The sequence below is a fragment of the Pelophylax lessonae genome, assembly GCF_965119305.1.
Source record: "Pelophylax lessonae genome assembly, chromosome: 5".
Lineage (NCBI taxonomy): Eukaryota > Metazoa > Chordata > Amphibia > Anura > Ranidae > Pelophylax > Pelophylax lessonae.
The window spans coordinates 216,479,054-216,491,737 of NC_138772.1; the positions used below are offsets into that span (position 1 = coordinate 216,479,054).

The 12,684-nt window shown below is 45.0% G+C and overlaps 1 protein-coding gene across 11 annotated transcripts in view; it reads left to right on the plus strand.

The window, feature by feature from the left end:
- LRRFIP2 (LRR binding FLII interacting protein 2) overlaps positions 1 to 12,684 on the plus strand; it is a 156,470-nt gene that overhangs the window by 123,893 nt on the left and 19,893 nt on the right. For all 11 annotated transcript variants that reach the window (XM_082257333.1, XM_082257337.1, XM_082257339.1 and 8 more), the window contains one exon: positions 5,192 to 5,324. In XM_082257333.1, the coding sequence (XP_082113459.1) occupies positions 5,192 to 5,324 (133 nt within the window). The remainder of the gene's footprint in view (positions 1 to 5,191; positions 5,325 to 12,684) is intronic.

Below are 12,684 nucleotides of genomic sequence, written 5' to 3' on the forward strand. Positions count from 1 at the left end.
CCGCACACTCCCTGGTGCATACTTTTCTTCAGGGTGTCCGACATTTGGTTCCTCCAGTGCGGGCTCTGTTTGCCGCCTTGGGATCTTAATTTGGTGCTTTCAGCTCTACAGAAGCCTCCCTTTGAAAATATTCAATGGATTCCCCTGCTTGTGCTGTCCTAGAAGGTGGCCTTTTTAGTGGGTATTACCTCGCGTGCAGGGTGTCGGAACTGGCGGCATTATCCTGTCGTTCACCATATCTGGTGCTTCACAAGGATAAGGTGGTGCTTCGCCCCTGTCCATCAGTCCTTCCTAAGGTGGTCTCTGACTTGCATTTGAATGAAGACATTGTTGTTTTCCCTGTGTCCCAGGCCTAAACATCTGAACAAAATTGCCTTGCATGCTTCGGAGGTGGTCCGGGCAATTAGGGTGTACCTGGCAGCTACCGAGTCTTTCAGGAAGTCAGACTCTCTATTTGTGCTCACAGATGGACCTCTTCATCTGCGACCATTTCCAGATGGATCAGACAGATGGTGGTTCAGGCCTATTCCATCAGGGGTCAGGTTCTTCCTTTCCCTGTCAAGGCACACTTTTCTAGGGCGCTTAGTGCCTCCTTGGCCTTCTGTCATCAAGCGTCAGTAACGCAGAATTGCAAGGCAGCCACCTGGTTATCATTGCACAGTTTTACAAAGTTTTATAAAGTGGATGTGTTTGCATCTGCGGATGCTTCCTTTGGCCGCAAGGTTTTGCAGGCTGCTTTTTGAGGACCTAATCCTCTTTGAGGGTGTATTGTTTTTTTCAGGTGGGCTCCAGTTGTTTAGGATGAGCCCCTGTTGCCTGGTTGGCTAATGTTTAGCCTTGGGAATTTTTTGCGGTTTCCCACCCCTCATGTTAAACACTGCTTTGGGACGTCCCAAAGGTTAAGAATATCAGGGGCTGTGTCCGTCACTAAACGAAAGAGAAAATGGGATTTTTGACTTACTGTAAAATCTATATCGCTACCGGCAAACAGATCTGTGCACGAAGTGTTTGCCGGCGGAGATGTCTATGTAGCGCGTACTCATCTACACGTGGAAGGGAAGGTTTTCACTGCCAGTAGTCTTTCCTCAATGCTGGCTGGCTCGTACACGCTCTAAAGCAAACGGACAACAGGAGCCATAAAGACAATCTAAATAAAACGGCCTGAAAAATGTCCACACTAATCCTAATAAAATTTCCACCACATTTGGTTTGCATAAGTCACCTCACACTCCAAAGGTGTTTCCTTGTGTGTCTTATTTTGACAGGATTTCCTGTAAGGAATGGGATCAACCAAAATTACCCTTTGTGGTCCCCAAAGGTTTTGTTGTACATTACCCTTTTGATGAGTCTTTTTTAAAAAAGTGGGTTAGTCCACCAGTGGTAGACCCTCCTGTTTCCAGGTTGAACAAAGCTACCATGATCCCAGTAGAGGAATCCCCGTCCTTTAAGGACCCGGCTGACAGAAAATCGGAGGCTGTGGCACGCAGCATGTTTACTAGTTTGACATTGTGGCCAGTCTTTGCCTCAGCCTTTGTCTCAGCTTTGATGTCTCAGACCTTAACTGAATGGGCCAAGCTTTTGCGCCAGGGCCTGGGGGATGAGCAGGTCCCTGCTGCTCATGATGATTTAGCGTACCAGTTGGTCCATGGGCTGCAGTTTTTTTTGTGATGCAACTTTTGATAAAGTTCCTGTGCTGTCCATACTTTGTTTCAGCGGTGGTGATTAGGCGCGTGCTGTGGCTTAAGAATTGGCCCGCAGACCAAGCCTCTAAGAAAGCTCTCATTGATCTGCCCTTTCAAGGTGATTGCCTGTTTGGGGCTACCCTGAATGACATTAAGGGTATCACGGGGGAAAGAGTACCTTTCTGCCATAGTCTAGGAAAGGGAAGGAGCCTTGTCACAAACTAGGACCCTCCTTCTCAGCACATAGAAAATTATTTTTTGCTTCTGGGATGGAGAATAAGGGAAAAAGATCTTTCAAATCTTCCCCGGGAGGTTCCAAGCATCCTTGGTCTGGTAAGCCTAGAGATAGCTTCTCCGGACCCGCAGACGACCCCTTCAGCATGGAGGTCTGCCCCCCAGCAATTATTGGGACGGGGGGACATCTTCGCTGGTTTCCGGCCTCGTGGACCTCCTTCATGAGCGTCAAGGAAATCCACAAAATTATTCTTTTGAGGGTACCCAGAAAGGGGGACAAACCTTTTTCAGGTTTTTTAGGTCCCGAGTCTTTGTGCGGATTTAATTCCTGCAAAGGTTCAGATGATGTCCGAACTACCTAAGGTCCTCCCTAACCCTGTCCAGGGAATTGATTACCTATGGATCAGGCAGTGGTGACTCAAGCCTAATCCACTAAATGTCAGGTTCCACCTTTCCCAGTCATGGTGCATTCTACTCGGGCGCTGAGTGCTTCTTGGGCATTCCGTCATCAGGCATCAATATCGCTAGTTTGCAAGGTGGCCACTTGGTCGTTGGTACATACCTTCACAAGATTCTGTAAGGTAGATACTTTGACATCTGTGGATGCTTCTTTTGGCTGCAAAGTTTTGCAGGCTGCTGTTTAAGAGGGGCTATTATCTCTTGAGGGGTGTTTATCCTTAAACTTTTATTTTTCAGACAGGCCTCCTGTCTCCCAGTTAAGGCTCCCGTTTCCTGGTTAAGGGCGCCTATGTTTAGCCTTGTGTTATTTTCCCCACCCCTCATCTTCCTTTTGGCACTGCTTTTGGACGTCCCTGTAGTTATGATTTATGGAGCGATGTGTCCGTTGATGAATGAAAGCGAAAATGGGATTTTTGTACTTGACGTAAAATCCATTTTGCGGAGTTCGACGGACATAGCACCAACCCCTCTATGGAGTTCTGATACTTCTAATACTGCTTGCTACTGAACTGATTAACTAGAGCAGAGATGGCGGGTTAAATACCAAACTGAGGACGGTCTATGGGCGTAGCCAGGTGTTTTTTGTTCTGCCTAGTCCTACTCCTGGAAGAGGCAATATAACTCAGTAGTTATGATTTATGGAGCGATGTGTCCATCAATGAACTCAGAAATGGATTTTGCGGTAGGTACAAAAATTCAATTTTCTTCCGTACATAAAACAATAACACTAGTTCTGGCATAAATTCATTATTCCTGTTGTGACTTGGAAGTTTTTGTCTCTTATTGGAGGCATCTCTGATGTATCAATAAAATCAAGGCCATCTATTTGAGTAAACCCTTTGTGAAATAACAGCTAACAAAAAAAAAAAAGAAAAACCCTTTGAAAACTGTGTCTTTTATCTGGAAACGTTGTGTCTTTTATCTGGAATAACTCGTGTTATTAAAAAAAAAAGTGCCTTGAAGCTTACAATTCCACACTAACTGATTTATCCAGGCTTTATTTTGATCACCCAGCTGTAATAATACTCTGTAAAATTTTGCACTTGGCATTGCTTCTAAGGCCAAACTGTTAAAGGATTTGTGACCACCAGGCTTATTGGAGTGTGAAGTACGGTTTCTGGTGCTTGTGGTCCACAATAGTTTATCAAGCACCAAATATTAGTGTCTCTCTGGAGCCCCATTGCTCCCCAGGCCTTACCTCCACAGAATACTTAGGGATGTTTCCCCAGCCACATTACATAAAAGCATTGTCCAGTGAGTAGGCAAAATTACCATTTCTCTGTGTAAAAATAGAGCAGATTGTTAGCCTTTGTTAAAGGATAAGTTCACATTTGGGAACATGTTACATGTTCCACCTGATTATAGGCTGGAACATGTAACATTTTCCCAATGCTGCAGCCACTGCCTCCCCTACCTGTGACAGCAGTACGAGGAGAAGTTTCCTGTACTAGCTGTCACTTTTTAAAAATAGCGTGGGCATGCTGGGCTCCGCTCACAGGGCCGCGTCATTCATTTGCACAGCTGTGCGTGTGAATGAACTACAAGCCTCAACATCCTTAGCGGCTGTCAGCTTGTAGTTCTCAATTAACTACCACTGCGCTGTTGAGCGCTGTGGTACTTTGAGTCTTCCTGTCAGCGAGTATTGGCTTACCCATACTGGATATATGAGCAAGCAGATACCCTGACAGTGTGCAGGAGACCTGCATGGCATCCATGATCTCCTAATCCCTGGTGCAATGCGTTACAGGCTCCTACTACAAAAAAAATGCTATTTTTTTTTGTAGAAAGGTGAACTTATCCTTTAAAGCAACTACAGAGCTGACTGAAAAATCACCTGTTTCATCATAATACCAAGAACTGCAGCTTCTCTATAGTACCAGCATGCTATGTAACAGTTGCATTGAATCTTAGTAGCACATAGTGGTAGTACACAGTAGCAAAATACAATGCATTTTGGAGACGCACTATTTGGAGAGAAGAAAAAGTCATGCAATTTTTGTGCAATTTTTTGCGTGTAGAGAAGCCCAGTAAAATGAATGGGCTGCCGTAAACATGACACGCAAAAAATGCACATGTCACACCTGCGCAAGTGTAAACAGAGCCTACAATAATTATGACTTTCTTACTATACGGAGTTGAGTATAGTCTTTACTTAGCATTCCTTACTAGAAACTTGTTTGTCCAGATTTTGCAAAACACCTTACTCGTACCCACATGTTCTGTATATAATGGTGTGTTTTTCAGGTGCTTTTTAAGTTTGTTTATTCCTGCTAAACAAACATTCAAAAGCCCAGAACTCTTCTTGCGTTATCAAATTTTGACAGTATAGCCATGTGTCTTGGTAAATGCAAAAAATGGCCACATATCTCCGTTTGGGATTGAATGTCTGTTTCTTATTCATTAACAATACCTGCCTATGTCCAAATCTGAACAATACTGTGGTTACTGTTTTTGAATTTTTCACCTGTTGCTATCCAAGTAGATAGTAATCACACAGTATTGAACACCATCCTTGCCACCCCGTTTTGATCAATTTCTTACTAAAATTACATTTTGGAAATTACCTATGTATGTGCATCTTACCCAGGTAAGATTCACCTCAGATCCACTTCCAGATTTGAACAACCAATTTCCTTTTTTACATGTAAATTGTATGCATTACATGTACATGGAAAGATAATACACTGTGTAATTGCACATTTGTCCAATCACAAATGATTGTAATAATGTTTACTTAAAACTAATTTATTTTGACTTGTTTTCCAAATGGTTTTGCTCATAAAATGTGACAGATATTTATCTTTACCCCCATCCAGAGACATGGCTTAGTTATTATTCCAGATGGTACTCCAAATGGTGATATTAACCATGAGCCAGTGGTCGGAGCAATTACAGTTGTAACTCAAGAAGCTGCACAAGTATTGGAATCTGCAGGAGAAGGACCACTTGGTAAGAGGAAAAACTGCATTTTTGTGTTTAGTTTTTTACTTCCAAAGAAAACATGTTTGGAAACTACCAACCTGAAGTCAAAAGAAATTACCAATTTGAACTCTCGCTTTCTGAACTGTCAGAAATGTTGATTTCTCTTTCATTCATTGATGGACAAAGCTCCTTATATTCTTAACCATTGGATTATACTACCCTCTACAGGAGTTGGACACTAGAGAGAAAAAAAGTCTGGCTATGCCTATGGGCAAGGGGGGGAGTACCGCGCTTCAGGGAACTTATAACAATAAATGTGGATAAATTCTGAATGTGTCTGAATAACTTAAATATTGTACTACGGTGTGTAAGCCGAATAATCTTGATTATGTGTAGTGTTCAACAATATAAATAAATAATTCTATAAAATTAATAAATAATATAAAGTGCTTCCAGGTGATTCTGTACAAAAATGTGTATCAAATTAAATCCTTCTGTATATAATTTAAAATACTAAAAATTCACAGATAGCTTCCAAACTAAAATATAGAAAAATATACTAAAATCATCAATGTAAATCAATAAATAAATATGATAATATAATGTTCTGATAATTTCTATAATTGACTCAATAAAGGTGCTTATGGTGATAATAACTTATTGCAATCTTTCAAAGTTATGTGAATAAATATTAATATATAGTGCTTATAATGTAAAATTATATTAAGTGATGCCGTGAAATAAAGTGCTCCGTGCCAATTTATGAAGTGTCCCAATATATCTCAATACAAATAAATCCAAATAAATAAAATATAGATAAGCTAAATAAATATTTAAGTGTCCAAATAGTAGAAATCTTCTTCAGTGAATAAACAGGTACTTCCTTCCACCTATACACCTGGTGCGATATAGTGGTCTTCAGTGCTCAACACTTTAAAGTGTGCTAACTGCTCACCTTAATGCTATTAGCAATGTGCCTTTGGGTCTATATGTTGTAACCACGCCTATATCCTCTTCTCTCCTTGGCTCAGAGTATGGGGGGTTGTATTAGTATACTCTCTCCAGGATCTGCTCCAGGCTAATGGTCCGGTCCCTCCTTGGGTCTCAAAATAATAGGGCCAACATTGTGTAGTATTTCCAAAAGTTTTAATGAAAAAATATAGAATCACTCACAGTTTAAAATCTCTCTGTTCGGCTTACAAGCCGAGGGACTTCTCCTCCGTGTCCCGTAACGTCACTTCCGCTGCTCGGTCTGCCCTACGCGTTACGTCACGCTATCACGTGACTTCTTCAGTAATAAACCTGGATTTTGACCTCATCTGGAGTGCAGCCATTTCTTTTCATTATTGATTATCCACGGAGGCGAGCCGGGGCGTGCACCGATGTTGGTCATCAAGCTTCTGAACACCTTGAGCAGCGAGTCTCTTTCCTTTGCATGCCGCTCCTTCCTCTAGACAAGCTCCAGAAATTGCAGGCTGCAATTCCTCTCCTGCTGTCCAGCAGATGGTCATCCCTCCGGACTTGCATGCAGGGGGCTGGGCCTGATGGTGTCTACCTTCGAGGTGGTTCCGTTTGCACAGTTCAATATGAGGTCCTTGCAAAGGGAGACAAGACTCCGTAGTCTCTGGACAATCCGATTTGGCTGAGCTGGGGATCGGAGTCCCTGATATGTTGGCTTCTTTCTCCGCCGCTTCGGCTGGGCAAATCCTTCCTCCCCTTGTATTGGAGAGTCGTCACCAAGGATACCAGCCTGGCCGCCTGGGGAGGCGTACTCGGCAAAAATTCTGCTCATAGGCTCTACACTGGAAGAGTCCAGACTACCGATCAATGTCTTTGAACTCCGAGCAATCAAACTGTGCCTGGACCATTGGACGGATCGTCTTCAGGGTTGTCCAGTACGCATTTAGATGGACAATGCCGTGGCTTGTGTCAATCACCAGGGGGGCACCTGGCGGCCCCGGAGGTAGCCGGCATTCCAAGGTGGGCAGAACGGTTTGTTCCAGCCCTCTCCACCGTACACATTCCCGGGGTGGAAAACTGCCAGCCGACTTATCTGTCAGCAGGTGTTGGACCAAGAGGAGTGGTCCCTTCATCCAGAGGTGTTTCATCAGTTGTGTCTCTGGTGGGGCATCCCCGAGGTGCAGAGGTTTGTGGCTCGGTCACAGGATCCTCTAGCATGTGCCGCAGTTGAGCTGGTGGCCCCGTGGGGCCAGTACCATTTGATTTACGCCTTTCCTTCTCTCAAGACTTCTACGGGTATCGAGGCAGAAAGGATTCCGGTCATCTTAGTGGCTATGGACTGGCCTCGCCAGGCTTGGAACGCTGATCTGGTGCAGCTGTTCGCCGACATTCCTCGGAAGCTTCCTCTCAGGGAGGATCCGCTGTCCCAAGGACCAATCTTCCATCCTGCTTTACAGTTGCTGGATTTGAGGGCTTGTCTGCGTCTCTGATTCCAACGCTGTTAAAAGCTAGGAAATCTACTTCTAGGAAGATCTACCATAGTACATGGAAGTCATACATTGCGTGGTGTGAATCTCTTGCAGTTCATCCTCACTCTCTCTGTGGCTCAGATCTTGACCTTTCAGTTGAGCAGAAACTGGCCTTGAGTACCATCAAGGGTCAGGTGTCGGCCTTAGTGGTCTTTCAACAGTCCTTTGCGTGACAAAGGGGCACATATGCCCTGAACGCTAGCACCGCCCCACTTCCGCCAGATGTGATGAGGGAGAAGCTGTGACACCGACAGGACACCAGGAAGTGCCAGAAGGCACTGACACAGCCAGGACCTACAGCTGTCTACACCTCTCCTGCCTCCCGTGCAGCAGATCGGATGACTTGCTGTAAAGCCTGCTTTCCTATCACTCATGTGAGTGCATTACCTTTAATGCCAATAAAAGATTGTTTTAATACTACACTCAGGTGGCGCTGCTCTGTTCTCTTTTTTATTAGTCCTTTGCCACACACCTCCTGGTGCTCTTCTTTTCTTTAGGGAGTTAGGCACTTGGCCCCTCCAGTGCGGTCTCCGTTGCCGCCTTGGGACCTCAATTTGGTGCTCTCAGTCCTTCTGAAGCCTCATTTTGCGAATCTTCGGGAGATTCCCTTGCTTAAGCTGTCCCAGAAGGTGGCCTTCTTGGTGGCTATCACTTCTGCCTGCAGGGTGGTAGAATTGGCGGCATTTTCCTGTCGTGCACCTCACTTGGTGGTTCACAGAGATGAGGTAGTTTTTCGTCCCTGTCAGTTGTTTCTTCCAAAGGTTTTCTCTTATTTTAATTTGAATGAAAACATTGTGTTGCCTTCCCTGTGCCCCCGGACAAAACATCCAATGGAAATTGCTTTGCATGCCTTGGATGTGGTCCGGGCAATTAGGGTGTACCTGGCAGCTACAGAGTCTATTAGGAAGTCAAACTCACTATGCTTACAGATGGGCCTCCTCTGCGACCATTTCCAGATGGATCAGACAGACGGTGATTCAGGCCTATTCCATCAAGGGTCAGGTTCCTCCTTTCCCTGTCAAGACGTGCTCTACTCAGGTGGTCAGTGCCTCCTGGGTCTTCCGTCATCAGGCATCAGTGATGCAGGTTTGCAAGGTGACCAACCTGGTCATTGGTGCACACTTTCACAAAGTTCTATAAAGTGGATGTGTTGGCATCTGCAGATGCTTCCTTTGGCCGCAAGGTTTTTCAGGCTTTTGTTTAGACAACCTGATCCTCTTTGAGGGTGTATTTTTTTTCAGGTGAGCTCCTGTTTACCTGGTTGACATCCTCCCAGAATCGCGCTTCCCGTATGCCCCCTGGGGCGCGCATCACGGATCGTGGTAAAGGGCCAATGACAGCGGCCCTTTACCACGTTTGCTCCGTCCAATGACGGAGCGATCACTTGTCTACAAATCGGCGCATGTCCGGTTAATTTCTCTCCTCTCCTCGCACACTGCACATAACGATCGGTACAGTGTGCGAGGAGAAAAACTGCAGCTGCACCCATCCTCTGCCTCTTCTCCTCCATACCTCAAATATGTCCATCCATGCCTCATCCGTGCTCACCCATGCCACCTCAGTGCTCATACATGTCATGCCAGTGCTCATCAGTGCCACATCCATGCCACATCAGTGCTGATTCCTGCCACATCAGTGCTCATCTAAACCACATCCATGCCATGTCAGTGCTCATCCATGCCACATCCATGCCACGTCAGTGCTCATCCGTGCCACATCCATGGCACATCATTGCTCATCTGTGCCACATCAGTGCTCATCCTTGCCACATCAGTGCCACTACAGTGCTTATCAGTGCCCTACAATGCCTCACAAAATTATAATGGGGAGTAGGGCAATGACGGTGCTCCCTGCATGTTGGGCCTCTGTATGTGGCCAGGCTGTGTAAAAGTGTCACACATATGGTATCGCCATACTCGGGACGCGTAGCAGAATGTATTTTGGGGTGTCATTTTTGCTATGTGCATGCTACGTGTTAGAAATATCTTATACATGGACAACTTTGTGTAAAAAAAAAAAAACAAAAAGCGTTTTCATTTTCTTTCCACGTTATCCAAAAACTTGTGGAAAAAAATGACATGTTCAAAAGATGCATTATGCCTCCTAGATTGTGTTGCTTTCCAAAATTGAGTCATTTTGTATGTGTTTCCTTGTCCTGGTGCTCCAGGACCTTCAAAAGGGTGATAGGTTGCCAGGAAATTATATGTGTAATGTTTTCTTCTAGAACACCAGGAGGTACTACTTGGTTGTTGAGCCTCCGTATGTGGTCAGGCTATGGAAAGATCCCACACATGTTGGGAGAATTGTGGAAAAAAATTACAACTTCAAAAAACTCACCATGCCTCTTACTAAATACGTTGGAATGTCTGCTTTCCAAAAAGGGGTAATTTGGGGAGTATTTGTACTTTACTGGCTTGTTAGGGTCTCAAGAAATGAGATAGGCCATCAGTACATCAGGTGTGATCAATTTTCAGTGATTGGCACCATAACCTTCACAAAGACCAAAAAATGTATACTTATTTGGGTTATTTTTTACTAAACATATGTAGCAGTATAAATTTTGGCCAAAATTTATGAAGGAAAATTACTAAATGTGCAAAATTGTAAAACAGATACAAAGAAAAATGCATTTGTTTTACGAAATTATCGGTCTTTTTTCATTTATAACGCAAAAAATAAAAAACCCAATGATGACTAAATACCACCAAAAGAAAGCTCTGTGTGAAAAAAGGACGAAAATTTCATATGGGTACAGTGTTGCATGACTGAGTAATTGTCATTCAAAATGTGAGAGCACTGAAAGCTGAAAATTGGACTGCTTAGGAAGGGGAATTAAGCGCCCAGTGGGTAAGTGGTTAACACTGCTTTGTGACGTCCCAATGGTTAAGAATATCAGGAACTGTGTCTGTCACTGAATGAAAGAGAAAATGGTATTTTTGACTTACAGTAAAATCCAATTCTCTGATGTTCATTGACGGACACATCACCCACCCCTCTGTGAAGTTGTATTCTTCTGAGACTGCTTGTAACAAAACGGAGTACCTATAGCAGAGAGCGGGAGTATATCCCCTGGGACTGCCCATAAGCGTACCTAGATTTTTTTTTTCTGCCTAGTGTCCTACTCCTGTAGGGGACAGTATAACCCAATAGTTAAGAATATCACGAGCTGTGTCCATCAATGAACATCAGAGAAATAGATTATATGGTAAGTCAAAAATCCAATTTTTTTGGCCTGTACAATAAAATGGTGAACTTTTTGTAAACCGCGCTTGCAATAATTCATATTTCTTTCCTCTTTTAATTGGGTCACTGCTTCTCCCAGAAATCAGCTCAAAGTTTTAGGTGTAGCTAAAAGTGCCTAGGTTTATTACAATTAAATACTTCATGCTGTTTACTTTCTAAGGGAATAGAAAGGGATTTTTTTTTTGTTACCGTACTGAAATGGAGCATGTGATTACACTAGGAAGGACCTCTCAATTAACACTTTCTTTCCAGGCATGTGCTCACCTATGGCAATAATGGGGTTTTAAATTGTCCCTCAGTCATATGCACTTTTGCAGTGAAGTAAAGGCATCCATTTGAATATAAATATGGGCCTTAAAGTGATACTTAGTCTCGTTTTTTTGTTAGTTAAAAATAAACATGTTATACTTACCTGCTCTGTGAAGTGGTTTTGCACAGAGCAGCTCAGATCCTCCTCTTCTCTGGTCCCTCTTCGGTGCTCCAAACCCCTCTCTCCTGTTGAACACCTGTGCCGAGCCACAGCTCCCTGTCTCCATTCAGACATGGAGCTGAAGCACAGCCCCACCCCTTTCTCTGCTCATTGGCTGACTGACGTTGACAGTAGCGGGAGCCATCGGCACAGCGACTCTCTCGGCCAATGAGGAGGGGAGTTCTGGGCATCCGAGATAGTCCTGCAACATCGCTGGATCTGAATGTGACTCAGGTAGGTATTAGAGGGGCTGAGGGAGGCTGCTGCACACAGAATGCTTTTTATTAGGGATAGACCGATATGGTTTTTTCAGGGCCGATATCGATATTTTGGTCCTAACATATCGGTATCGGCTGATATTTTGTACATTTTAAAGTTTTGAAAAATAAAGACAATTTTTCACACAAATCTGGTACTGAACATGTTAATTTTTGTTTAATGCTTAATGGCTGGCTTGCTGACACCCTGTGGTGGGTGGCTGGCTGGCACCCTGTGGTGGATGGCTGGCTGGCACCCTGTGGTGGATGGCTGGCTGGCACCCTGTGGGGGATGGCTGGCTGGCACCCTGTGGGGGATGGCTGGCTGGCACCCTGTGGTGGATGGCTGGCTGGCACCCTGTGGTGGATGGCTGGCTGGCACCCTGTGGTGGATGGCTGGCTGGCACCCTGTGGTGGATGGCTGGCTGGCACCCTGCGGTGGATGGCTGGCTGGCACCCTGCGGTGGATGGCTGGCTCGCGGGCACCCTGCGGTGGATGGCTGGCTCGCGGGCACCCTGCGGTGGATGGCTGGCTCGCGGGCACCCGGTGGTGGGTGGGTGGCTGGCACAGGGGCTGTGGTTGGCTGGCTGGTGCAGAGCTTGTGGGTGGCTGGCTGGCTCGCTGGTACAGTGCCTGTGGCTGGCTGGTACAAGGCCTGTGAATGTGGGTGACTGGGACCGGGCTGCTGTGGGTGGGTGTATGGCTGTCATACACTCCCCCTAGACTAGTTCCGACTCCAGACGAGGCTGTCCAAGGCGAGGGAGGGAGGCGGCCTAAGAAGGCAATATCGGCCAGTTCCGGGGCTGATACCCATATATTGGGGAAAGTGCATATCGGCCTATACCTACTTTTTATCCTAATGGATAGAATGTATTAAGATAAAAAAAAATCTTCAGGGTTTACAACCACTATAAGGGGAATGTCTGAA